Source organism: Anthonomus grandis, chromosome 12 (assembly GCF_022605725.1).
Source record: "Anthonomus grandis grandis chromosome 12, icAntGran1.3, whole genome shotgun sequence".
NCBI lineage: Eukaryota > Metazoa > Arthropoda > Insecta > Coleoptera > Curculionidae > Anthonomus > Anthonomus grandis.
The window spans coordinates 6,190,583-6,217,805 of record NC_065557.1 but is presented as its reverse complement, the minus strand read 5'-3'; the positions used below and the strand labels follow the sequence as shown (position 1 = coordinate 6,217,805).

Genomic DNA, 27,223 nt, shown 5'->3' with positions numbered 1-27,223 from the left:
GCCGTTCGTCCATTCTGTATACGTGACCCAGCCATCTCATTCTTGCCCTTTGTACCATAGTGTCAATATTTATACAGTTTGATCTTTGCAGAACCTCATTATTAGAAACTTTATGAAACCATCTGATTCTCATCATTTGTCGCAGTTGCCGTTGCTGAAATTGTTCAAGAGCCTTTATATGTCGTCTGTATGGGATCCATGATTCGCAGTCATATAATAGCGTTGATACAATTATTGCTCTATATACTGCCGTATTCGTTTTAAGACTCAGATTATGATTGTAAAACACTCGATTCTTAAGACTCCAATACGCTTTTGATGCAGAGCTAATTCTGTTTGCTATTTCCTCGTCTATGTTTAGTTTTGTACTAAATACGCTACCTAGGTAGTTAAAGCGTTCAACTTGCTCCAAAGTCTCGCCATTGACCTGTATGAGCTGAGGATTATAAGAATGCAGGAGTTATAAGAAGCTTGGTTTTTGACGTGTTTAGTTTTAGACCTAAGGCTTGGTATGTCCAGGCATAAGAAGCAAGAATTTCCTGAAGAGTTTCTGCTGTGTACGCAATCAGCGCGCAGTCATCCACATATTGAAGATCCGTGATAAAACGCACTCTTGTTCTAGCTCTAAGACGTTTTAAATTGAAAAGCCCTCCATCATATCTATATCTGATTCCAATCCCTCTAGCAGTTAGATTTCTGTCAACAATGATCGATAGCGCCGCAAGGAAAACATTGAACAAAATAGGAGCCAGGACGCAGCCCTGCCTAACTCCCGTCTCAGTGGAGAACGGTTCGGAAAGCTCACCGTTAACTAGCACTTGTGCTTGTTTACTTGTATGTAAATTTTTGACCACTGAGACGAATTTATTAGGGATTCCGAAAAGTTTTGAAATACACCAGAGGACCTTTCTGTTAACCGAATTGTGGGGAGGTTTTTTCTGCCCCAATCACTTGTAGCGCTCTCCTATGTAAGGAGAGACCTTACTTACACATTTAAGGTTTTAAGAAGAACTGCTCCACCATGGGGGCTGATTACTGCTTCACTCCACCGCCTTCAATTTCTGCAGCGATTTTTTGTTGTAAAGTTAATTTAATTTAAGAGAAAACAACAAAGTTCAATGTTGATTTGCTGCCAGCGTGTCTTTCATCTTACAACTGAACGGAGACGATACCGCGAGACGGCTCGAATGCGACTCGCTGAAAGGTGACGAGCGACTGCCACAAAGACGCCGCGCTGGTGCAACACCCACTCAAAGACAAGGCCTTAGTGCTTGGCGCGTGACGTCATCGATGTGGGCCACCGATTTTTAAAAACCAAGGGATTTCATATGCTAATATCTCAATATTTGGCTTATTTTAAAAAATGCTAGGAATAGAATAGAGTTCAGGAAACATTCAAAGGTATGATTTAGTTCTGGTTGAATGTCAGGTTAAATATTATGGTGTAATATTAAATGCAGACTCCCAACTCCCCTACATCTGCGCCAAAATTCAACATACGTTTTTAGGTATTTTTTTATACCATTAAGTAGTAAAAAATGTTATTATATACACATAAATACATATATTGACTTTAAAAGCTTAAAAAGCTTAGGGATACTCCAGTTCATGTAATTTTTTAATTGCAGAAAAAGAAGCACATTTTTTCTTCAAGGTGTCAAAATTAGGAAAATAAAATTTTTGGTCTGGTTTAGAGTTAAGCCAATTATTAAATACACATTTAAGTAAGTGAACTGTGTCAAATAGGTAAAATAATGGTCTCTGATTATCTATGGGATGGGGATAAACAATGCTAAGTTGGTCTGCAGTTGAAAAATGACTAATGGCTTTCCCGTTAATGGCATTATTATCACACTATTAAAAAACTATGTATCCAATCTCCTCTAAATTTTCAATAAATGTCTTAATAAAATTATAAAGTATGTCTGATGTAATTTTGGAGATGGGAGCTATGTGAACTACTTCTCTAAAGATGGAACACACACTTGTAATCATAAAAGTAAATGCTGGAAAGCTAGAGACTTATTATTGACTGATGTTCCAGTGATATTACCGCCTTTATAGTCCATGTAAGGGTCAATATGAACTTCATCAAAAAATAGTGTCACAAATCTCTCATGATCCTTTAGTAAACTAAACACATTTTGGGCATAAGTTAAAAACATTTTTTTTCATCTATTTGGGGATCGGTCATGTGTTTGTTACAAATACCCATTATAGTTTGAGGATGTGGTAAAATTAGGGATCCATAATCTCTTAAATACTTGTATGCATGAGGAGTAATAGTATAGATTATAGAGGTCAAAATTATTGTACTACTTGAATATCTGTACCTTTCCTTTGCAGTTGTAAGCAAAGCTAATTGTTAACAAATAAAATCTAAAGAATGTACTATTTTGTTGTCTTCAATGTTTTTAAAACTTTTTAGTATGTTTGACACAAAATCGAACACACGTTTCATTTTATTTATGTCATTTGATGGTTTGGCATGATCGAGAATTGTATTGCCAAGGGTATTGGTAGCAGTATTTGTAGGTGGCAGATTTAAGTCACAGTCGTGGTTGTCATTATTGGTAACATTTTCCTCCAAAGGCAGGGTAATAATAGTAAGGTCTATTGCTTCAAGTATTGCATATAAATTATCTAAACTATGGGAAGTATATGGAGTTTTAAATTTTGATGTTAAAATACAAACTGGCTCACTATATAAAAAAGATTCAAAAGTTTGGTTTTAGTAATTCTATTGTAAAAATTTTACCTGTGTTAGAATCTTGCACTTAATATGTATAATAAAACATATAATAAAGTACTCTTTATTATACTACCTTCAGGAAAATGATCTTCACATACTTTGGTGTTGTTTGTGGGCTCAAAGTCATCTCTGTGTATGGCTTTTACCCATTTTCCCCTTATATTTAGGTATATCCTTCGGAAAACCGAAGACGTGCACTTTAGGTCTGTTTTTATAGTTTCCGTTACAACCCGGAACACAACACTTTTGAGGCATATTTACACTCTGGTATAAACTACAAGCCGAACTAGGATAAAAATATTAAATTAAACACGAACTAAAGTATTAAAGTCTGATATAAACAAATAAAACCGCGACCGAGAACCGGTTTTTCCGAGGATTTTTCTAGTCCGAAATTACGATTTTGCGATTTAAAAGTACGCGAAGAGTTTACATAAATATAACATACACGTTTCGCGAAAATAAACAGTTCCGATTTTAGAAAAAAACACAAAAATGAGCTAATGTTTACTGCGGATCTCGTCAGAAATACCGGCAACTACAGAACATAAATATAAAAAACCTAACCTCTCGTTTCATCAGGTGGCACAACTAGTAGATGCGCCGTTGTCAGATTTATATACAAAGAACTATTGGCAAGTAACAAGGTATTAGATAAATGATAAAATTTGAAAAAATTGAAGTTTCAATTATAAAAAGAGAAATAAGGATGCACTCTTTTTTTTAACTAAATTGTAAAGTAAGAGCAGTTAAAGATATAGATTTAATTATTTTAAGATAGTAATAGATTGTCCTAACGTTCACGGCAATCTGCAAAGTCTGGCAGCGTTGCAGGCAGCCTTCTGTGGATGAACACCGGCAGCGTCACCAGCTGAATTCACGCGAAAATCAACCCGAAGTGCATGGCCCAAACGTGTGACGTCACGAGCAAAATTTTTTGGAGCGCTTTGTCCTTTTGTAGAGGTGTTATTGGCTGGTGGCGGTTATTTATAGAACATCAAAAGGCTGGTAGCGGCATGGTAGAAAAGCGACGTTGCCGCGGATTAACTTATTTTAAATTGTATTGAATTTACAGTTTTTATCCGTTGTAGAATTACAGCACGAATCAAAGGCCTTCGCCAGATCTATGAACGCGACATGTAATTGAGTCGTTCTCTCGTCTTCTCTTGAAGTTGGCGAAGTGCAAAGATCAGATCGTTGGTTCCTCTGTTTGGCCGAAAGCCGCTCTGGGTTTCTGGAATAAATTTTTCCACTACTAGTTGTAGTCTATCTGCTAAGATCTTTGATAGAATCTTTTCCGCTATCGACAGTAATGAAATGCCGCGATTGTTGTTATACAGTCATACGCGGAGCCTTTATTCTTGTAAATGTTTCTGATATTGGCGTTTTTAAAGTCTTGCGGGGTTTTTTCGCTGAGCCAGATTTTGTCTAAGATCGATTTCGAAGAACGGTACAATAATATCGTCACCGGCCGCCTTGTAGATCTCAGCTGGTAAGCCGTCGGTCCTCGCAGCTTTATTATTTTTTAATTTTTTGATAGCTGATCGAATTTCTTCCACAGATATTGGACCATCCAGTTCGTGTGCCGTTTCATATTGTGGAATCATGTCTATCACTTTGAGGTCAACTTCGTTTGATTGATTAAGTACTGTGCAATAGTGTTCCCTCCATCTTCGCATGATATCTTTTGTCCTTAAGAGTATTGCCGTGCATGTCTTTTACTGGGCATATATTTCGGCGGGAAGGACCGTACACTTATATAATTATATAAGTCAATATACGTCTTATTCGGACCCTCCAAAAATGCAGTAACTGAGAGTAGTCAGCCTTCAATTCATATGGATACATCTGGACGCAACATATCTCTACAGAATTTTGTTACCACATTCAACCCAATAAATTATACACCAGAATAACCAACAGATACTTTCCAATAAGTTTTTTCGTTTTCCATTTATGTAATAGTTACTTGTGTAACTATTCAATAAGAATAAAGATTTGGTTTGGTTTCAATACTTTACATTTAAACACTCTCGCAAGTATTCAATTAAGGCTAAGCATACCTCAGACTTCGAAACTTTAAAAAGATACTAGAGACTTGTATAGGAATCCCCTGTTGCCAGAAATCTTAATGTTATAAGTAGGCGCTCTTTAGCAGATATGGCCTTTCTTAAAACTATATCTTTTCTCATTATTTAAGGGCATATATTACTTAAAAGGTGTTCAAAATTTTTAACTGATATACATGTAAAGTTTTTAAATTGTCCAGTATTGGGTACTAAAGCCAAATCTGATAGTAAATCGGACCTCATTTGTAGAGTTTTTCTTTTAAATAAATACATCCACCATAAACTCTTTTTTTTGTTTTTTCTTTTTTAATAGGCTCCTAATAACCACAAAAGCGGCACTAACCATAATCAACTCTTCGGAAATTTTTTCACGAATGGATGGAGCGACTTGAGCATGCATACATATGCAGAGATTTTTAATTTCAACGAATGCTCTGAGCGTGAATGGTTTGAGTACGCACGCATATGCGAAGCTTCTCACCGCATGCATGTGCAAGTCTGTACGGGCCTTAAGACATATGTATTTATTAGCAAATCGAGGAAAATTGATCATATTTAGGAAGTTGATATCTGGAGTCCGTGGTTCAGTAAAACATAAAAACAGTAATTTATCCTTAAAACATTGAAAGGCTAGAATTAGCATTATTGCCATGGAATTATGGGCAGTTGGTTTGCTTGCACCATCTCTGATGCAATGCTTATTTATGTCAAAATTTGTTACTTATTTTCACAGGCACAAAACAATACTCTTCTTCTTTAATACAATATAAAGCATTTAAGATACTCTCTAAAGAAGTCAATTGTGTTATTATTAGGATTTGTTTCCTGTTCGACAATAAAACTTTGAATTTAAATAACACACTGCAGTGATAAAATATAGTAAACAATTTTTCCTTCAATGGAAATTTTCATTTAACACTTATGCCTAATAAACTTATCAACTCATTTTTCTTCTTTGAAGAATGCCGAGAAGAATACACAGCAAGATACTTAGATGGCAATATAGGCAAAGCCATGTGGGCAAACATACAAAAACCAAACCTGTTCATAGATTTGGTGGAGGACGATGGTCCTCTTTCACAGGCCTCGTTGGCCAAACTGGCCCCACTGGATGCCACACACGAGGAGGCCAAAATGTTAGGATATAAACCTCACAGAGATGATTTCGAAAGAGTAATTTAATCGAAACGTTAATAAACAGTGACAGTTTTCAACTGGGGACTTTTAGGAATATGATCCGGCTGCAGAACAATTAGTGGCCGACCTCCAACTGGACGAACACGACGAGACCGAGTTGGAAAAAGCGTTAAAACTGGCCGTGGTCGATATGTACGTACGGCGCTTAAGAGAGAGACAGAGGAGAAAAAGAATCGTGCGAGATTATCAGCTGGTGGCCAAATATTTTGATAATCTCCGGAGGGATCCTTCACAGCCACTTTACGCCAAAGATCAAAAGTAATTTCTCGGTTTATTTTCGTTGAAATGCTTCTTGGATTATCATGTAAATTTTATTAGGGAACTTAGGGACCATTTTAAGGTGTTCACCCAATTCCTTAATTCCGGGGAACACGACCGTTTAATAGCGAGCATCGAAAGGGAAAGGGAGCTGAGACATCGACTCTCCGAGTTAAAACGGTATCGCGGCCTAGGACTCACGACTCAAGAAGAAATCGTGCATTACGAGCAACACGCCGCCTTTCAGAGGCAACAAATAAGACAAGGAAAAGCTGTAAGTGTAAAAAGTGACAAAATCATTTATTGTATTGGCATTTGTAGCGACACTCGTCCCCATTACTTCTAATGCTTGACTAACCGTTTACGCTTTATATAGCATGTTTCATTTCGCTTAAATTTTACATCTTTTTTTGGTGATCGATTGTCTTGAAAATTATCTCTTTCTATTAATGATGTAACATTTAAGTGCCTATCAACGACATCTATCATTTTTTTTCTGGCATTTGGTGCGATAGAGAGGGCAGGATCGAAACCGATTGTATCAGTTTGCATTTCACTTAGGGCAGCAGTGGGTCGGCAGCCCCTCTTCACCAGCGGCCCAGTCTTTATTTAACGTCCGAAGAAGGGTAAGTAAACGATGATCTTTCGTTCTTCGCCTTTTTTTTTTTAATGATGTAATTTAGTTTGTTGTTGCTTTTTTACTGGGTAGGGTTTATAACAAATGCTGATCGTATTAATTTTACTTTAGAGCAAATTATTTTGAAATTTGGGTTTTACTTTTTAACTTAAATGTAACATGTTCCAAATAAATAAATCAATGAAGAGCACTAGGAAAAACGAAAGGAAGTATTACTAAAAAGTATTTTTTTAAATCAGAATCGTACACTAACCCCAACAGTTAAATTTTTTAATTGATTGGTACGCATCTACGCCTTCTGGAGATTGCTTTCATAAGCCCAGGTATTCCAGGTGTTTTCTTGCACTAAAGACATCAAAAACTTTATTGTCCAAATCGGGCATAGATTAAATACATTTATTTTCTATTGATTATATGGCCAATGCATTGAGTCCACCTTCAGACTTCTTAAAAAAGGTGTTTTAAGGTAGAAAGATCTCTCACATTCAGTCGTCAAATAAACTAGCGGAGAGAGACTGTATGCGTTTCATTTTACCTTAGCCTACGACTCTACTGTAAACGTAGGCTATTTTTTTACTATCAAAATTAACCGAACCGTCAGATTAATAAGTCGCCGTAAAATGTGGCAATTTTGGGTCACTTATTTACTGCATTTTAGTTTATTTTGTAAATTGGTTATGGGAGGTTATGGCTTCTCAAGCAGGTGTGAGAGCTGAAGAAAAAGATAACTATTGCAAACATTGCAAGAAAAAAGTCACTACATCAGTGGATTGTGAGGCTTGTGGGTCCAGTTACCACCCCAGTTGTGGGCATCAAGCAAAATTAATTAATAGTTTAAATAAAATTGAAAATTGTAAAGTGTGTACTAAAAGTGGGGTTAGAAGTGAAGAAAAGACTGGAATGGATAAAACTGAGGTGAGGTTGTGTGCCCTTTCAAAAAAACTATGCAGCAGGAAATGCATGAAATCAAAAAATCAATGCAATTTATATCAGACTCATTTGATGGGTACAAAGTTCAACTTGAAGAAGTCCTGTGTGATATGAAGTTTAAAGATAAAAATGACGAATTAAAAAAACGTGTGGATGATATGGAATCAAAGCTTAATGCCCAGGAGCAGATAGAAAAAAGAAAAAACTTAGTTGTTGTGGGTATACCAAAACAAGGGGTTGATGATGTCACCACTATGAGGAAGGTAGTGAAAAGTATGAACGTTGGGGCTGATCAGGATATATTAGATGCTTACAGAGTGGGAAAAAAGGTGGATGGTCCGATTGTCCTGAAACTTGGGAGCGAAGAATGTAAACATAAAATTCTAAAGTTTGTCAGGAAAAAAAAGGGCATAAAAACAAATGAATGTGGACTGGATGGTAGAAACAACATATACTTTAATGAGAACTTAACTCGCTATAATCAGACATTGTTTAAAAAGGCACGAGAATACAGAAAAAATCATAATCTCAAGAGTTCATACTGTGTAAATGGAAAAATATACCTGAGATACAATGAGACTGATCCACCGGTAAGAATTAAACGTCTTGAAGACTTAAAATAGTAAGATCTTGAAGATTAAAACAAACAATAAACATTTAATACTCTTATGTTTAAAGAACTACAAAATAATAGCTTAAATATATTGTATATAAATATACGTAGCTTAAGAAACAAAATGGACGATATAAAGGAAATTTTAAAGCAACAAACCTATATAAACATTCACATATTGGTTTTAACAGAAACATGGATCTTTCAAAATGAGACACAATTTTATAATATTGAAAACTATTCTTCCGTACACAATTGTAGGAATACCCGAGGAGGGGGCACAAGTATTTATTTAAAAAACAATATAGACTATACAGTAAAAGATACATCCTTTGTAAACTTGGAAGAGTGCAATTTTTTGTCAATAACCTTGACTAAACTTAAATGTACTATATGGAGTATATACAGACCACCGAGCAGCAATGCACAAAAATTTATTAGTGAACTGGACAATATCATGGAAAGTGAAAAAAATCCTTGCTTAATTATAGGTGACATAAACATAAACTTATTATTAGATTCTCACATAGTAAATGAATATAAAAATGTAATATCAATCAACGCCTTTGAAATAAAAAATAAGCTAACTATTGACAATGCTACCCGAACAACACAAACAAGTAAAACAATACTAGATCATATCATAGCAAATAAGAACCTACAGTGCAAAATAAAACTAGATGATCATATGGCTTCTGATCATAAAATAGTAAAAATAATTTTTAATAGAAAGGTGGAAAAATACAAGAAAGAAAGAATTATTAAATATAAATTAGATGAAGAAAGGTGGATTCAAATGGTGCAAGAAAAACTACGTGGAAAAAATAATGGTGTACAATCCTTCCAAGAATTGGCTGAGATTATTGTTAACTCTAAAAACCAATGTTCTAAGAAATATACACTAAAGATTAGATCTGCTAATGATTGGATTACTCCGGAGTTTATAAGAAAATTAAAAATACGGGATGAACTATATATTCGCTGGAAGAGGATCCCAAATGAGTTTACAGAAAGAGAATTTAAGAGCATGAAAAATACAGTAAATAATATGCGAAAGAATTTGCAACAGAAGTATGCTGAGATGAGATTTAAGGCAGTGAGTGGAGATTCTAAGAAGACATGGAGAGTGATTAATGAACTTTATAAGAAAAAGAAAAACAACAATACTAAAATAAAGCAAATTGAGATAGATGGACAAAAAATTACAAACGAAAAACAAATTGTACAGGAGTTTAATCACCATTTTACATCTGTAGAAAAAAAACTTGCCCTTAAAATGGAAAAAACTCAAACTACAACATTTATAGAGGAGGAAACAATAAATACCATTTTCTTAGAACCTACAGACAAAAATGAAATAATAAATACTATTTCTGAATTGAAACAAAACAGCTCTCCAGGCCTGGACAAAGTTACCACCAAAGACTTAGAAAAATTAACCCATGTAATAGGAGATATTGTAGTGACAATGGTTAATGGAATATTAGAGACAGGAATTTTTCCAGAAGACTTAAAAACAGCAAATATAATACCAGTGCACAAGAATGGAAAATGTGAGGATCTAAACAACTATAGGCCTATTTCGCTACTGAGTACATTCTCCAAACTAATAGAAAAAATAATTAAGAAACGTATGACTAGGTTTATAGAACAGAATTTTCAATTCAATGACCAACAATATGGATTTTAAACAAAGAGTAACACCTTGGGAGCTGTCTCGGACCTATTAGAGTATGTGTCAAATGAAATTGATCAACAAAAATATGTTGTAGCTGTCTTTGTCGACCTGCAAAAAGCCTTCGACACTGTTGATATTGAATTGCTGCTAAGTAAAACTAGTAAAATGGGATTTTGAGGGATATGTGGGAGCTTACTAAGGAAATATTCAGTAGGTAGGAGACACTACACAACAGTAAACGACCAAAACAGTGAGGCAGAGACTTTAAATGTGGGGGTAGCGCAGGGGTCAGTGCTTGGACCGTTGCTTTACCTATTGTATGTGCATAGCCTAAAATATGCTGGTCTTATGGCTAAGTATTTTATGTTTGCTGATGACACAGTTCTAGTGTTCTCAGCCAAAGACATTAAAACCCTTGAAAAGGAAATAAATAACTCTTTACATATATACTATAAGTGGCTGTGTTATAATAGGCTTAGTATAAATGCTACCAAAACTGTCTACATGATTGTAAGTAATAAAAATAAAACAAAATGTGATATTAGTGTACATGTAAGCGGCAATAAACTTAAAGAAGTGACAGACTACAAATATTTAGGTTTAAATATAAATAATAAACTTTCATGGAATAATCATATACAAAAAATTAGTGACAAAATATCTCCTATGCTTGGTGCTTTGAGAAGGTGCTCTCACATGTTAAATATTAAAACAAAAAAATTACTCTACAACAGCTTTATTGAACCACATTTGAGGTACCTTATAGTATGTTGGGGAAATGTTCCAAATTATTTATTAAATAAAATACAACGAGTGCAAAATAAAGCAGTTAAATTAGTTTATTCTTTAGATTATTACACACCAAGTGATATAATTTATAAAAATACTGGTATTTTAAACATTAATCAATTAAGAACCTATGAACAAATTAAATTTATAAAATGTATACAGTTAAATAATATTAAGACTAGTTTAAAGGAAAAATTATTACAAATTAAAGACTGTCAAAAGTATCAGCTAAGAAATAAAAACATGTTGAGAAATGCATTGGTGCGAACAAAAAAATGTCAGGACTCTCCATTACATAGTGCAATAAGTGTCTTTAATAAAATTCCAGAAACTATTGTGAGTCTAAAAAGCTACAAAAATATGTGTAAAAGACTAAAACAATACCTTAAGGTAAACTAAATAAATATATTAAATATGTAAGGCTGTAAGCCATAATCTCTATATTAATCAAGTAATATTGTACTAAATTTATTTAGAATTATGTTCCTAATTTTGTTGTATTTTTTTCTTTTTTTTTGTTAAGTTTTAGGCCCTGGTGCCAGTTTGTAAACTGTTTTTGGGTCATAAATAAAGTTATTAAAATAAGACGTCGGTCGTCCCTTTTCCTTAATTAAAAGTTTGTCTTCATATTTTATTGAAGTCTCTTGCGATAAATATGGTACCGAGTTTATTTGTAGGTCCGTTCTCCGGAAACAACGAAAAAATGCAGCAGTATTACATGCACTCAATTGCCAAAAAGTTTTTATTTATAATAAACGGCGACCAGAACGACTGTGCCCATTAAAACCAGCCGCCGCTAGTTCGAACATCAAATTTATTATCACTCCTATTCTTGCCTCCAAGTAGTAATTTTTGGTGGACGACATCAATTCATTTGTTTGGTTGATTAGACCACGTCTTCTTATTGCAACATAGGAACAAATCAAGCTACATGTCTGTTTCTCGATGTTATTTCTAATAAATCATTCTTTCGTGTTTTTTTTTTGTTATTGCATTATTATGGGTAATCGTTGTCAGAAGGAAGTGTAAATATAAACACGAAGGAATCGTTTATTCGTAAATTGGACTCGGATCACTTTTTCGTTGGACATGTTATTTTTAAACGCGATTATAGAGGACTTGACTGTAGTGAAAATAATTATTAATATCTTAAACTATTATTTGATGTATAGGGTGCGCCTATAGAACTTCCCTATATCAAACATTGACTAACTCCGCCATTTCCCAGCCGATTTTGATAAAAGAGCAGGCTTTGGTGAATTTTGTTACAAATTAGGTCCGAATATAATATCCGCCTTTATTCGACACACAAAAAAAAACGGCCCCTTTTTGCATAACACTTGACATTTCAGGCGTAATAGCAGCAATTCCTTTTATGTTAACTTTTACTTCTTTAATATACTTTGCCTTGCTAGCATATACCCTAATCAAGTAGCCTCACAGAAAAAAGTCAGGCGTCGTCAAATCCTGAGAACGAGGAGGCCAGTCCACGTCACCCTTTTTCACATGTCGCGTCCTGGGTACTTACTTGCTCTGTAAAACTTCATGGTGGCGACTGTTGTGTGACAAGGTCTGCCTTGTTGCAAATAAAATTCAAAGTTTACGTATTTCCGGACAAAGTGCGCTAACATCGCACTTTTTCGAACAACGCAATTTTTGGAAACACTTCTTTTCACTGCTTTAACAACTTATTCGAGCGTCACGGATGTTTTTTACGACTCTATTTGAATAGATATAACAAAATAAATTACTCATTTTCAAACCGACGTTTCGTATTTAAGCTGTCATCATCGTTTGTTTTTTCAAATACGGCCCTGGATTTTTTATTATGGATTTTAAGAGTTCCTTATGTTCCTAAACCAATGATGTATCGCACTTTAAAAATTTTATATTAATGGATATTTCCATAAGGACTCATGGTATTAAAGAGAAAGTCAAAAAATATAGTTTTAATAGGACTAAAAACCTTTACTTTACAATAACAAGAAAAAAAGGTTAATAAATAATACAATAATTAAAGTAGCATCGTAAAAAAAAAAATGAAATTAGGAATATTCGGTTTCTTTCAAATATCTTCGGAAGTATTCGGAATCTTTGAAATTTCAAAAGGGCTTTTTAATGAGCACCAAATTGCGCAACTTTGCCTCAATTTAACCAACCCCGTGTCTCTTCTAGTTTACCGAGATCCCAATGGTGAGGCTCGAATTTGGGACACCGTATTCAAAGAAATTGTTTCAATGCTTTGTTTCGGTGTGTATCGAAACATGACTAAAGTGGCATTAAATGACGTTTCATAATATTGCTCATCTGTCAAAATTGGCTAACAAATGATGAAGTTATTGAATGTTGAAATAGGGAAGATGTAGATGGCGCACCCACCACATATGAACCTTGATGGTTTTTCCGTGCGCTCTTCAATAATAAACCACCCGTTTTCAAAATAATCATTTTTGTGGAACTTAATATACACTACTGGCCAATTTGTTTCTTGGGTGCCAAAATACTCATGTGTTAACATGCGACAGAAAGAAAGTTCAGAGAACTGACTTGTGTTGCATTGACCTACGATGGTACGTGCTAATTCTGTCTAGCGTCTCGAATTTAGGACTCCATCAGTTACTAAAAAGAGAAATAAGTAGAAACGCGTTATCGTCGTCTTTTTTTTACTTGTTGACTTTGATTTGTTCTTGCAAGTTAATACATTGATATCCGTTACCCAAGACCTGAAGTTGGCCGGTCCTGTACACGTTCCGCATAAAAACAATCGACTTTCTATTAGCGACGTCGCACCGGTCTCAAGTTCCACCGCAGAAAGAACCACGTGGCAGTACGGAAGCGATTCCGGGTACGACAACGAGGGGTCGGCGGACGACGAAGCGATGGGATCACCAGGGGCGACGTCGCTGCCGAGGGACCCCTCGTCGACGACGACGCCGACGCCGATTTTGGAGACGACGTCGAGTCCGACGAGGACGACGGTACCGTCGCCGACGAGGAGTAACAGCGGCGCGGAGGAACTCGAGGGGCTGGAGGGCAGAGATCCAAGGTTAGAACCGATGGGTCGGTGGTTGAGTGAAGGCGAAACGCAGGTAAGTCACACGTACGTAGTTCTACGTGTTTTGCAAAGGTGTACAAATATTCTTTATTGCCAACCCATTCCGATATTACAGACACAAGCAACGTCAAATTGCGCTTAAAGTACTTTAACCCTTTATCAGTTTGAGATACCGTATGGTAACACTTTTTTTTTAACCCCTTATCGGGCAGAACATGAAAGATGGTCTGACATTTTTTATACTTTCACTGTGTACTAAAAATACATTTGTATAGTTCAGTTCAGAGATCTATTAGAATCTTAGATGTACCGCGAATAGTCCGTGTGCCGGTGTTGCTTGTATTGTCACATGACATGCATGTTCAAATCGCAAAATTTTATGTGGAAAGAGTCATGAAGTAATATTCTAAGTGATTTTTAATCATTTAATTAAATAAACAAATGTTTTAAGCATTTTTTTTAAGAATTTATATATTTGATTCGTAAAATTTGACTATATGCGCCCACGTACTATTTTGTTAAACGCCTGACCTTAGTCACAGCCACTCAAGCGTGAAAAGTTGCACAGATCCGGCCTTAAAATTTATTTGTATTTAAAACTTTATTATTCGGAATTTTTGGGTTTAGTTTTATTAAGTTAGAAATTCAGGATAGTTGATAGCAGGATAATATTTAATTTAAATATAAGATTTAAGTACGTAAAATGAGTTTAACGAAAATTAGGTTTATTTAGGTTTTTTAAATTAAGAATAAATCTATATGAACCGTCTGGTTTAGGGTGTAGAAAAATATTTGAGATAAACTGATTTGATAAGGGTGTGCACTGCTGCACTGCACCAATATTTAATAAGTGATCTATGGCCAACTTCAGACCAGTTTTTTCTTTAAGAGACCAAGTCCTCTCTTTTGGAGGATATTTTTGGACCACTTTAGATAAAAAGAGTATCTTATACCCCTCCAACCAGGATAAAATATGTTTATTATTACAATAAGGTGTCCATTTATTTTTAAACATGGCAAGTCGGCCAGCAAATTTGCTTACCATTGTTTTTTCCGGTTCTCCTTCTGGCTCTGCTTTTTCTTTGGATCTGACCAGCGCTTGCTCCTCTGCTGCCTGTCTTTTGGTTGAGCATTTGAGTGCCCACCCCACCGAGGCTCGAACCTCTGGCCGGAGGTGATCTGTTTGGAAACCATCTTCCAAGGGGGTGGGCTCTTGAAGTTTAAATTCTTCTTTTCGACAAGAACAGAGCTATTTTTCTCCAAGGTCTTTGCTTGCTCTCGACGTTCGGAGAGGTTATCCCCAAAGAGTAACTCGCTAATTGGCGCCTCATGTAAAATCTTTTTAAAATTATCTTTTAATTTTTGCTTAAACCCCCATTGCAACATGGAAGTTTTTCTATGGACAGATTGGCCGTGGAAAAGATTGCACAAAATTCTACCTGAGTCACTTAACCACTCAAGCAGTTTCAGATTTTTTTCATGGGAAAGAGGGGATCTAATTAATAGCCTTGACAGAGATTTACCAATTCCCACAATGGCTTTGCTCAGCTGCAATTGGTTTTTCAAAATCTTGTCGTCCCTCTGTATGGCAGAATCGTTAATATTTAATTTAACTTCAGGATTCAGCTCTGGCGTCTTTAATGGACAGCAGTTAGCAGGCACTGGATATTTTTCCGCCAATGTTGTTACTTGCTCATCAGGGAGTCCCTTACAAAGAATATTTCCCCACTGGTGTCCAACTGTGGGGAAAAATTCGTCGGTATTTGCAGGAGGAGAATCGCAATCCTGCCCCAAAATTTTTGAGACCAACGGATCCAAGTAAATTCCGCGGATTGGTTCAGTTTGACCTAGAAAAGGGAAATAACCTAAATTCTTTGATTTGCTTTGAGCTCAAGTCCAGATCCGCATTTTTTTAAAAAAATAAACAAACATTTCGTTTGTTTACTATAATAACATAGTCGTAGTTGGGATTGTATCTACGACATACGTACTTATGTTGTTTGACAGTATTTCGTAGAATATAGAAAGGCGGATTTTTTAACTTGGAACTTGGCTTCAACGAATATTTTTCGGACTATAATGTCAAAAAATTTTATTTTTAGAGCTACGGTGCCCCTGTTCCCATACCAGGAACAATTTTTGACGAATGTCAAAATTGTTTGTTTGAGCTATGGTGCCCTAAACATTATTTTTTACGTTTTAAAGCTACGGTGCTTAAAACGGCCTCTTCAAACTACGGTGAATGAAAAGGATTCTAGATCTAGCTAGAATAATATTGCCTGACAGGCAATAAGAATTTTCAGACTACTGTGTCAAGAAAATTCGTTTTTGAGCTACTGTGCTCAAAAACAATTCTTTAACCTACCACTTTCGTGCCCGCCGCCATCTTGACTCGTTGTTGTCTGTTCAAGAAACGAGAGATCGTCATTGTCGTAGGCCTCGACCATCCTTGATCGATAGCGTCGGGGGCGAAAAATGTTGAAGGCTGCGGGTCTTGTGGTGGTAACGGCGGCGGTGGTGGCGGAGGGGCCGTATACCACGCCGGTGTGTCGGGCACGGCTTGGCCGCCATATTTGACGCTACACGATGGCGTCCCCTTGTTCTTTACCTTCCTCAGCATCTTTAGTCTATCTTTTAAGAGATAAATCTCTCTCTCAATGGCTTCCTCGTCCGAAGAATCTGATAAACTTGAAGAATCCGAATTTTTCCGCTTCATTATCACTTTTTAAATCACTTAAGCACTTACGAAAACTAAGAACTTGTTGACGCGTCAACACAAGAAACAGGAATGATTTTGGTAGGTATGGTGGGGATGGTACGGGTGGCGCTAATAACGCCACCTACGTCAAAAAAAAAAACGAGAACTTTAAAACTTGTGGCCTTTAGCCAAGTAGCAGGGACTACGTTTGTTTATGATCTGAGGAAAAAGGTGGGAATATAATATATCATCAAAACATTCAACACAACGCCCTAAATCTGACCTTGGTGGTCTATAAACTGCTCCAACAAGAAAAATTGTTTTGCCTATATTTACTTTAATAAACAAACACTCTAAATCATCAGAAAAGTCAATGTCAGCAAAAACCAAAGAGCTCTCAAAAATCTGTCGTACATAGACAGCCACGCCCCCACCCCTACCACGTCTATTCTTTACAAATAATTTGTAGTTCGGGATCAGAAAATTATCAGCCTCAGAATCGCTCAGCCAGCTTTCAGAAATACACATAATGTCGACATTGGTTAACGTAATTAAATTTGCAAAATGATCAAAGCCTGTAAACAGTGATCGGACATTTAGATGTCCAAAATTAACATTTTTAACCATATTAGCCTGCATATCAGTTTACCAAAAATACACAGCAGACCAACAAATTATAACAAAATAAAAGAAAAACAAATCAAATTTAAAAAAAAAGGAAAAAAACTTCTAAATTAGGTTAAATGGGCGCAAGTATGAAATTTAAGAAAAAATAAACAAAAAGAAGTTTATCATAGGTGCCCCTGACCCTATAAATAAATAGACGTATAACATATAAACATATTTGCACATATACAATACATATATATATAATAAGTTTAAACCTAGGCAATAATACATATTGCAAATTAGTGGTAAAATAACAAAAGCAAAGGGAAAAAAATATATAGTATAAAAAGAATTCCACCACCCTAGAAATTCTTACTATAAATCTATGGTAATTGATATAACGATTTGCTAAAAAGTACCTTGTTTAAATGGAATTTAAGCCATCTTCGTCCTGAACTCTGTGCACAATGCCCTGATGTTTTCGACTAACACCCCTACTTTTCGTTAAGGTAGTTTATGAACACCCGAAATATTTTGTCAGAAAAAGGAAGACTGACTTAAAATGTAAAGTGACTATTTAAAACTCTTGCAGACCTCTTAGAAAATCCTGTGAAACCACTTTGTATTTTAAAGTAAAAGAAACAACAAAATTATAGTAAAACTTAACCCCTTTATTTAGTAAGATAAGCAAATTACCACTGCATAGGTATATCATACCTTGAAAAACTTCAAATAAAAGTAGTTAGTAGAGTTTCTTTGTAACAACCAATGAATACCTAAAAAATTCTATTACTGTCCCATTCATTTTTAATGTCAAAATCCGGTTGTCCATCATATCCTTCTAGGTCTGGCTCAATAGTTGGATCACCTAAAAACAATTTGGACAAAATAAATACAATGGTTTGAAATAATTCATAGTAGCACTAGATAGTTTGGTATCTACTTACCTCTAAATTTACTTCATATGCGCGTTTAAGTATAATAGTAGTCTGGTTCAGCATTTTTTTTTAAATTTGAATTGAATCAATATTAACGAATAATATTCATAAACATAACCTGTACACATCAATCAAAAAACGTCAGTTGATATTTGCTAGCAAAGCTCGGTAAATGCATCTGCGAGAAAAATAATCAAAATTTGACAGATATCAAGAAAAAAAAATTGGAAAGCTTGGATTTTACTTGACCATTTATCCAACTAAACCCTTAAAAATTTTAAAAATGAGAAATTTATTTGGCTTAACCAATATAATATGTAAAACCCTATTTAGTTTTGACATACACAAATCAAAGTCCTAGCAAAGATAATTATACTAACGAATAGATAACCCACGTAAATGGCAAGCTGTGAACCGACAAGGAGACATCAATGCTTCCTTAAATCAGAATATTTTATGCGCTAACCGTGTAAGAATCGAAGCGACGTTGCCATTACTGATAACATTTTAAATTTTATCTGTTAGTGAATAATTCTCTCGCGCCGCGCCGTAGAAAGGCAGAACGAGGTATTCGCAAAAATTAAGTTTTGGGAAAATGGATGTTTTAATTAATTTTTAGTTTATTCTTAACATATTGATTTAACTTATTTTTAGAAACTTGTGACTATGTTTTTTACCTTATTTATTTAGATATACTGAGATAAAATTGCTTGGGCCTTAATATATAGTGAGGTTTTGTCGCCTGCATTATTTGCCTTTGTAAAACTACATAAAATATTACACCTACCATATAAAAATGGCAAGTTCGACATTTAGAGAAAGCAGGTTATGGCCTACTGTATTCAAGTTTGAAGTGCGAAAAATCGAGAAGTAGTATTAGCGATATTTATTTTTGAAAAATGGTACTGGATTATTGTTCAGGACCGCTTAAAACATAAGTGTACCAAATTTGGTACAGGGTGTTGAAATAAATTGGAGTCAAATTTTTAACAGGCGCAATAACATTCTTAATCAAATATTTTGGCTAATTGGCATGCGTCTTGAGAACACAAAGTTTGGAAATATCCTTCAATATAAAAAACATTCATTCATGAATGTTTTTCGTAGATCAAATTTAACGTAGAATCAAAAAATTAAATGAAGTGTAGAGCGTGCCTTTTAAAATAAGGAAGTTAGCAACAAATTATGGTATAACCGGAAATGCCATCATCATGAACATATTTTAGTCATATGTCTCCATTAGCCTTATCATGTTACCAACTGAAAAAATTGTTTTCGATATATCGATCGCGTCAGTTCGTGGGACACCCTGTATAATGAAGAAAGCTTGATAATAACAAATAGTATGAAAAACTACTTATTTTTAAAATTTTTTAGTTTTTGTTTTTGTTCCTTTTTTAAAGGCTCGTCCCATTTGCAAAATTTAAATATATTAGTGATAACCAAATGATGCACTAAAAAAAGTTTGTGCGAGTAACAAGAATCGTCCTTACTTCCTAGCCAAAATACGAAATCTCTTTTTGAGCAATAACTTTGTTCTTTATTTACTGCTCCAAGTAAAAAGCCAAATGACTACTGTATTTACTACCAATACAGTAGTCATGTATAAAATGACAAATTTATTTAACGGTCCACTAGTCAAGATAAAAAAATGTTGGTTGTTACCTGTAAATACATTGCAATAAAAAAAGATAATTTTTATATAGATTTTTATAAAGCTTAATAAAGCCCACAGAATCGGCGTGAATTGATATTTTTAAGGTTTTATCTCAAAGTAATTATTGTTTTGTAATTTGACTATTTAAACCGGTATTATATATTTTTATTCTTTAAATGTAATTTTCAGTATTCAAAAATTAACTTTGTACATCACCTCATAGTTTTAAGACCTTAGACATTTTTCATTTACCTAAAAGTCAGAAAATTATAGTTTTTGGTTAACTGTAATTTTCATTGCCGAATAGTTCCCAATTAAAACTTGAGATTCAGTTGTAAAAATACACGTATTTATACCTGGCTCTTCTAGGAAATTTAAACATCTTTAACGTAGGATTCTCTCTTCTACTTCACCTACAGTCATAATATTGGCATACATTGCCCGACATTATGTATTATAGAACCAGTGACAAAATTTTAAAAAAATAACAGAATTACGTTCGTCACAAGAGCGAATAACAAAAATAATTCGAGTCGCAGCCGCCGAATTAAATTTTGCAACACAGCCAAGCGATCGGCCAGATTTCAACGTGTAATTTCACCGATGGATCCTCGCTCGAAAAGCGGGGATCCTTTTAGGTGGTCAAAAAATTTACACGGGATGGATTTTCTATAGTTTACTATTATTTTCTTTGGTCCTAGTCAGGAATGCTGTATAAGCAGATACACGTTAATGATATAATCATGTTAGTAACTGACATTTCGAAATGTTTCTCCAGAGATTTATCTTTTGTCTGGACCTCCACAGTGGATACTCTGGCAGCACCTCAAACACAAATCACTATGCCTCCTCTTTGTAATATCGATGTGTAGATTAACATTAACAATATTATCATTGTTAGAAAACTAGACTCAAAATTCATCGAGCGCACTTTCTAAACGCTGTATATTTAAGTGAAACAAGAAAAATGTATTTTTAGACCTTCTTGTAAATGTTTACCTTATATTTTGATGAGATACAGTTGGATATTATTGTTTTTATAAAAAATCAGCTCCATTTTCCATAAAATCCCTATGCCTACGGAAATCAAACCTTTTAATGCCACATTTTGTGGCCAGAATGCGATGTTGTACATCTCATCTTTGAGTTGTAAGGGAGCGGATGGTGGTTTCTTCACGTTGACTAGTTCATTCCGAAAGTTGGGTTGGATTATATAAAAAAACACGGTAGATACACGGCAAATGTAAAGCCACACTTCGATCTCCTTCTTGAAATGTGCCATTAACACGTCATTTTTGACGTTGAACGGCTGATGTTTTTGAGTTTGGCGGCATTATGAAATTTCACTTTCAAAGTTAACCATTTTATCCTCCAAAACATGGTAGTTTTTATAACATTGCTATTCTTTATTTCATCGATAAGATCATTTACGATCCCCACTTGTGTCTTCAAATAGGTAAATTCTTCCATATAGGTATTTTTTCCAAGTCATTCGTTTTCCCGCCATTTTAACTCTATATCCATGTAGGTATAGGTGCAAGTATAAGAAATAACTCTATAAGCAATAACCCTGTACTTGTGTAATTTATTTTTGTTTTTACTGTAATAAAGGTCTCTTTGAGTTTTATAGACCACTTTTTTACTGCTCCCCGAAAAACATTTTACTGAAATTGTCATTTTTTTTTAGTTGTGCACCATCTTGGACATCACCCCAGTTACCTACGTCACAATGAAATCGCTCATTATTCAGGCAAGTGCCCCAAGAATCTCGGATTTAAATCAACTTTTTGACAACTTTTTTTCCCTCCGCAGGACAATTTACTAAACCCAGAAAAATATCAAGAATCAGTGAAACCGGACCAGGACGAATCCGAATGTTGTTCAGCCAAAGATGAATTAACGAAATTCCTAAGGTTGAACGGTTGGTTACCGAGGGTCTCGACCAACTTGTCCTCGAAACAAGAGGAAGAAGAAACCGATGAATTAGAAGATCAGGATACGTTAGAAATTTCTTCTGAGTCTAGTACCGATAACGATATTAACTTTTTGGAGTCCGGCGATTATTACTCCGCCCCCGATTTCAGCCCTTCGGAGCTCAATAGTTTTAGTCCGGATTACGGAGATTTTCCTAGTTTTAATGTGGAGTGTGATAGCAGGTTCAATTTATCGTAAGGAATTTATAGTACATAATATATTAAAAATTGTTTTTCGTCCCTCATTATTGTTTAACTAAATATAAGACTGTGTAAAATAGGTGCAACTGTGAAATAAACAATATCTGTTATAGTATAAACTTCTTTTTTTTTTTAATAAAAAAATACAAAATTTACAAAAACAAACCTTAACGTACACGAAGAGAGCGAAAACTTAGCTACTGGAATATAAGCTGGTAGAAATTCAGCTTTATGTGGCATATAAAATAAATGTTAAGTTCTAAATATATAGCGACTAAATATTTTGGTAACAATAAATAAATATGTGATATAATACATAACAGGGTGTTCGATTAATACCACTAGCTGCCGTAAAAAAAAATTTTTGATACGCCCCCGTAACTGTGTCTATTTAGAAGCACGTGACTTAAATAGTGCCACATAATTGGACACGACTTGGTTGCTATAGCGACGGCGGCCATATTCTTGTTGGTTGCCACGTACGAGGGGTGCATAAAAAGTACGAAAAAAAATTTTTTTTTGTGTGATTTAAGATTATTCACTTCTTAGTATAAAAATACACACAACCAAACTTATATGGAATCACCTTGTATTAATACGAAATATTTTAGTAAGATATTTTTTGTTGCAAGCAATAAAAAAGTACAAGTATTTACTCTCAAGGACAGGCAGATTAATAATAAATAATAATGTTTTACCTAGCAGTGTCGATTTTACTGTTTCACTTGCAAGTCGCATCAAATTTATAAGTTATTTATTTTTGAAAACTAAACAAGAATGCCATACATTGGGCTATCGGAAGTTCAGAGGGGAAGAATTATTGCTCTGGCAGAACAAGGCATGTCACAAAGGCAGATAGCTAGAACGGTGGGGGTTACACAAGGTGTTGTTTCAAAAACATATTCAAGATTTCTGGAATTGGGAACCTTAAAAAACAGACCAAGGAGAAAAGTTTCTGTCAAAACTATTAGAAGAAGACTTCGCGCTCGGGAATTATTTAGCAGAAGACAGTTAAGGGTTCCAGAACTTTCAAGGCAACATAAAATTGACCGTTTAAATTGGTGTTTGGAGCATGAAAATTGGGATATTGAAAATTGGAAAAATGTCTTATGTTCGGATGAAACCAGAATAGGACTACGATCCGATGACCGGCGGATTCGCATTTTAAGAGGTAGAGGGAGACAAGCTAGACTTCGTGCTGCCAAACCTATCCCGAAATACAAAGGAGGTACTGTAATGTTTTGGGGTGGAATTATGATTGGTGAAAGAACTCCTTTAATTCCAATTCGACAAACCCTAACAGGTCAAAGGTATGTAGATTTGATATTGCAACCTGTAGTTAGGCTCTGGCGAGGTGGTTTTGGCAATTTTTTTTTATTTATGCAAGATAATGCCCCTCCACATACCAGCAGAGTTGCAAAATGTTTCTTAGAAACGGAAGGTATTGCCGTTTTAGAGTGGCCTTCTTGCTCACCGGATCTTAATCCTATAGAGCACTTATGGGATAAGATAAAAAGAAAGATTAGAGCTCGCCAGAATGCTCCTGGTAACACTGAGCAACTTATTCAAGCGGTTTTAGAGGAATGGACAAATGTTCCCCAAGAAGACATTGACAATTTGATAAATAGCATGCCTCGTCGAATTCGTGCTTGCATCGATGCTAGAGGTGGCAATACTGATTATTAACATTTAATTTTAAATTAACTTTCTTGTTAAATTGTCATATTCAGAAAAATCATTTTTATAGAAATCTACACTTTTTGTTTTTTGTTCTATTATTGTGAAAATTGTAATCAGTTTTATTATTTTTTTTAATAAACTTGGTTTTGAAAAAGTGCCCTTTAATCCTCAATGACTATTTTTTTAAATAAATTCCATTTGGCGAAATTACTGGGTGATTCCATATAAGTTTGGTTGTGTGTACTTCGATGAATAACTTGTTATTTAAATTTAGCCAAAGAGCTATTAGTTATTTTTTTCATACTTTGCATGATCGAAAAAATAATTTTATTTTCTGCGACATTAAGCAAACACCCCGTCTATAATACTCCAACAAATCCTTACATACTAATCGTATAATCATTGAAGCGTATTTAAGCATAAGCAAGGAACGACAATTTTTGTTTAAAAAATTAAGAAAATGTGAAAAAACCAATGATAAAATAATAATAATATCAAATTCGCTTAAAAAACAATAAGTCTATATAAGCTAGTATATACTGAGATCAATAAGGATTCGAGTTCTTGAGCAAAAATTTACTTCAACTAGTGGCATTTATTTACAGAATTATCGAGTGTCTCCTGTAGACTACTTGTCACATCGAATCACGTGACCTTTAGCTCTCTTTCTTATTGGCCCAGTCCCAGCCATTTTGAGTTGCTCTTGCCGAATACGAGGTGAACGCATGAGAACGTTAAGGCGTCGTTATTGACAAAATTAGCCATGTATACAGACAGGGTGGTTGGTAATGAATGCGCCAAAAAGCAGTTCTAGGTGAAACTCGTGAAAATATGATGTTGAACCAAATATGCCTTAGTAAAATGGATGTACTTATAGTTGGATCAATGGATCTTTGCGTTCACGTCACTAAACTATCATTCAACTCAACACAATTGTTTCTCATCCGCTCTCTTTCTAATTTAGACAAATCAAATGAGAAAGAGCACAGAACGTAAGTCTTCAAAATACTCGACCTACGGTCGGAGCGACAGTTATGAGTTAGACAAGGACAAACATCCGATCGCATGTCATGATAAACTTTCAACATCATTGGCTCCCCGTCGGGTTTTAAAATCGATTATTTCCTTCCGGGAGGGTGACCGTTTTCGCAAAAATGTACTAAATATAATACATTTTTTATATAGAAGTATACTGGTATATATGTTTTATGTTTAGATATTAAAAAAATTACTTGTTTTCTTCTAATGAACAAAGGAAACGACGGCTTGTAAATAAAACAAGTTTTAATAACACCTCATGTTTAGTACATTTTGTGGAAAGTTCTTTGTACATCTTAGATCTTCGTATGCAACCACAAGCAACCATGTTTGTTTATGTTCTCGACTTTGCTTTGCCTTGCCAAAGAGTTTTAGAGAAATTTGATTTGTTTTGTTTTCTTATTTACTGTTCATCGTTGTGTTTTGTGTTTCGTTGAAGCCCTATTGAAATAGTTTTTTGCCAAACCTTTTTCTGTTTTACAAACAGTTCTTTTGAGAACTTATTTTGTGCCATTCGGTATTTAACCTAACATTCGAATGCCTGGAAAACGCTTGAATTCTCAAGCTCGTATGCTTGTTGGAAATTTAATCTCGTACCTTACGTCTAAAAGAGATAATAAGGGACCCCTAATTTCCTTAAATGCTATCCAAGAGGTAAATATTATTTTAATTTTTGATTAATAATTAGGAAATGTCTACCATACTATTCATTGTGGAATTAAATTTGATAAACATGTAAATTTTAAACCTAAAACTGAATTGCAAAAAATCCTAGAATTTCAATATGCTAAATAGACTTAAAAAATTTGATTATTATGAAATATTATGAGCTTTAAAGGAATAAAGTTTATGGAAATTTATCGTTATTTAATATGTATACTGTCTATTTTCGATGAAAATCTTTCTTTATTAAAAATTGTTATAAATATTTTATTGTGAAGTAAAAAAAAATCTTATGATAACTTTTATGAGGTCCTAAAAGACACTGTGTATGAAATACCTTATGTCAAAAACTTGGAATTAAAAATAAATATGTATCTCAAAAAATTCTATGAAGTACCTATTGCATTTATAAGTAGAAAAGACGTGAGTAATTTAAAGAAATATTCTACCAGTAATAAAGAACAGCAGGTTGAAATAGACAGCAAATAGATATAAATAAATTTGCTGCCCTAAAAGTGACAATATACTAAAAACAAATTTCAAAGAATCGCAGATTTCATCTCTGGCGAAAATCGCCGCCACGGAAATTGGGCATAAAAACCTATTTTTTTTTTTAAGTTTAAAAATTAAATGCCGCCGCCACTGATGCCGGTTTGACAACTGATTGATTCATATAAACATCGACCTTGAACATGTGATGACGTAAACGCAAAGATCCATTGATTCAACTATACATCTCATCTTTGAGTTGTAAGGGTGCGGATGGTGGTTTGTTCACGTTGACTAGTTCATTCCGAAAGTTGGGTTTTTGAAATGTGCCATTAACACGTCATTTTTGACGTTGAACGGCCGATGTTTGTTGTTTCTGAGTTTGGCGGCATTACGAAATTTCACTTTCAAAGTTAACCATTGTAGGCCTCCAAAACATGGTTGTTTTTATAACATTGCTATTCTTAATTTCATCGGTAAGATCATTTACGATCCCCACGTGTGTCTTCAAATAGGTAAAATCATTCGTTTTCCGGCCATTTTAAATCTATATCCATGTAGGTATAGGTGCAAGTTTAAGAAATAACTCTATAAGCAATAACCCTGTACTTGTGTAATTTATTTTTGTTTTTACTGTAATAAAGGTCTCTTTGAGTTTTATAAGCCACTTTTTTACTGCTCCTCGAAAAACATTTTACTGAAATTGTAATTTTCTTTTAGTTGTGCACCATCTTGGACATCACCCCAGTTACCTACGTCACAATGAAATCGCTCATTATTCAGGCAAGTGCCCCAAGAACCTCGGATTTAAATCAACTTTTTGACAACTTTTTTTCCCTCCGCAGGACAATTTACTAAACCCAGAAAAATATCAAGAATCAGTAAAACCGGACCAGGACGAATCCGAATGTTGTTCAGCCAAAGATGAATTAACGAAATTCCTAAGGTTGAACGGTTGGTTACCGAGGGTCTCGACCAACTTGTCCTCGAAACAAGAGGAAGATGAAACCGATGAATTAGAGGATCAGGATACGTTAGAAATTTCTTCTGAGTCTAGTACCGATAACGATATTAACTTTTTGGAGTCCGGCGATTATTACTCCGCCCCCGATTTCAGCCCTTCGGAGCTCAATAGTTTTAGTCCGGATTACGGAGATTTTCCTAGTTTTAATGTGGAGTGTGATAGCAGGTTCAATTTATCGTAAGGAATTTATAGTACATAATATATTAAAAATTGTTTTTCGTCCCTCATTATTGTTTAACTAAATATAAGACTGTGTAAAATAGGTGCAACTGTGA

The 27,223-nt window shown here is 34.7% G+C and overlaps 1 protein-coding gene across 3 annotated transcripts in view; it reads left to right on the top strand.

The window, feature by feature from the left end:
• The window catches only part of LOC126742695 (transcriptional adapter 2B), a 30,838-nt gene extending 3,663 nt beyond the window's left edge, over positions 1-27,175 (top strand). The window contains exons 5-12 of one of the 3 annotated variants that reach the window (XM_050449459.1): positions 5,783-5,994; positions 6,050-6,276; positions 6,337-6,550; positions 6,838-6,902; positions 13,703-14,012; positions 21,568-21,630; positions 21,693-21,793; positions 26,871-27,175. In XM_050449459.1, coding sequence (XP_050305416.1) covers positions 5,783-5,994; positions 6,050-6,276; positions 6,337-6,550; positions 6,838-6,902; positions 13,703-14,012; positions 21,568-21,630; positions 21,693-21,793; positions 26,871-27,129 — 1,451 coding nt within the window. In that variant the 3' untranslated portion in view covers positions 27,130-27,175. Of the gene's footprint in view, positions 1-5,782; positions 5,995-6,049; positions 6,277-6,336; positions 6,551-6,837; positions 6,903-13,702; positions 14,013-21,567; positions 21,631-21,692; positions 21,794-26,644; positions 26,708-26,769 lie in introns of all 3 variants that reach the window. The other 2 variants (XM_050449461.1, XM_050449460.1) reach the window with 2 other exon arrangements.
• Positions 27,176-27,223: the final 48 nt, after the last annotated feature.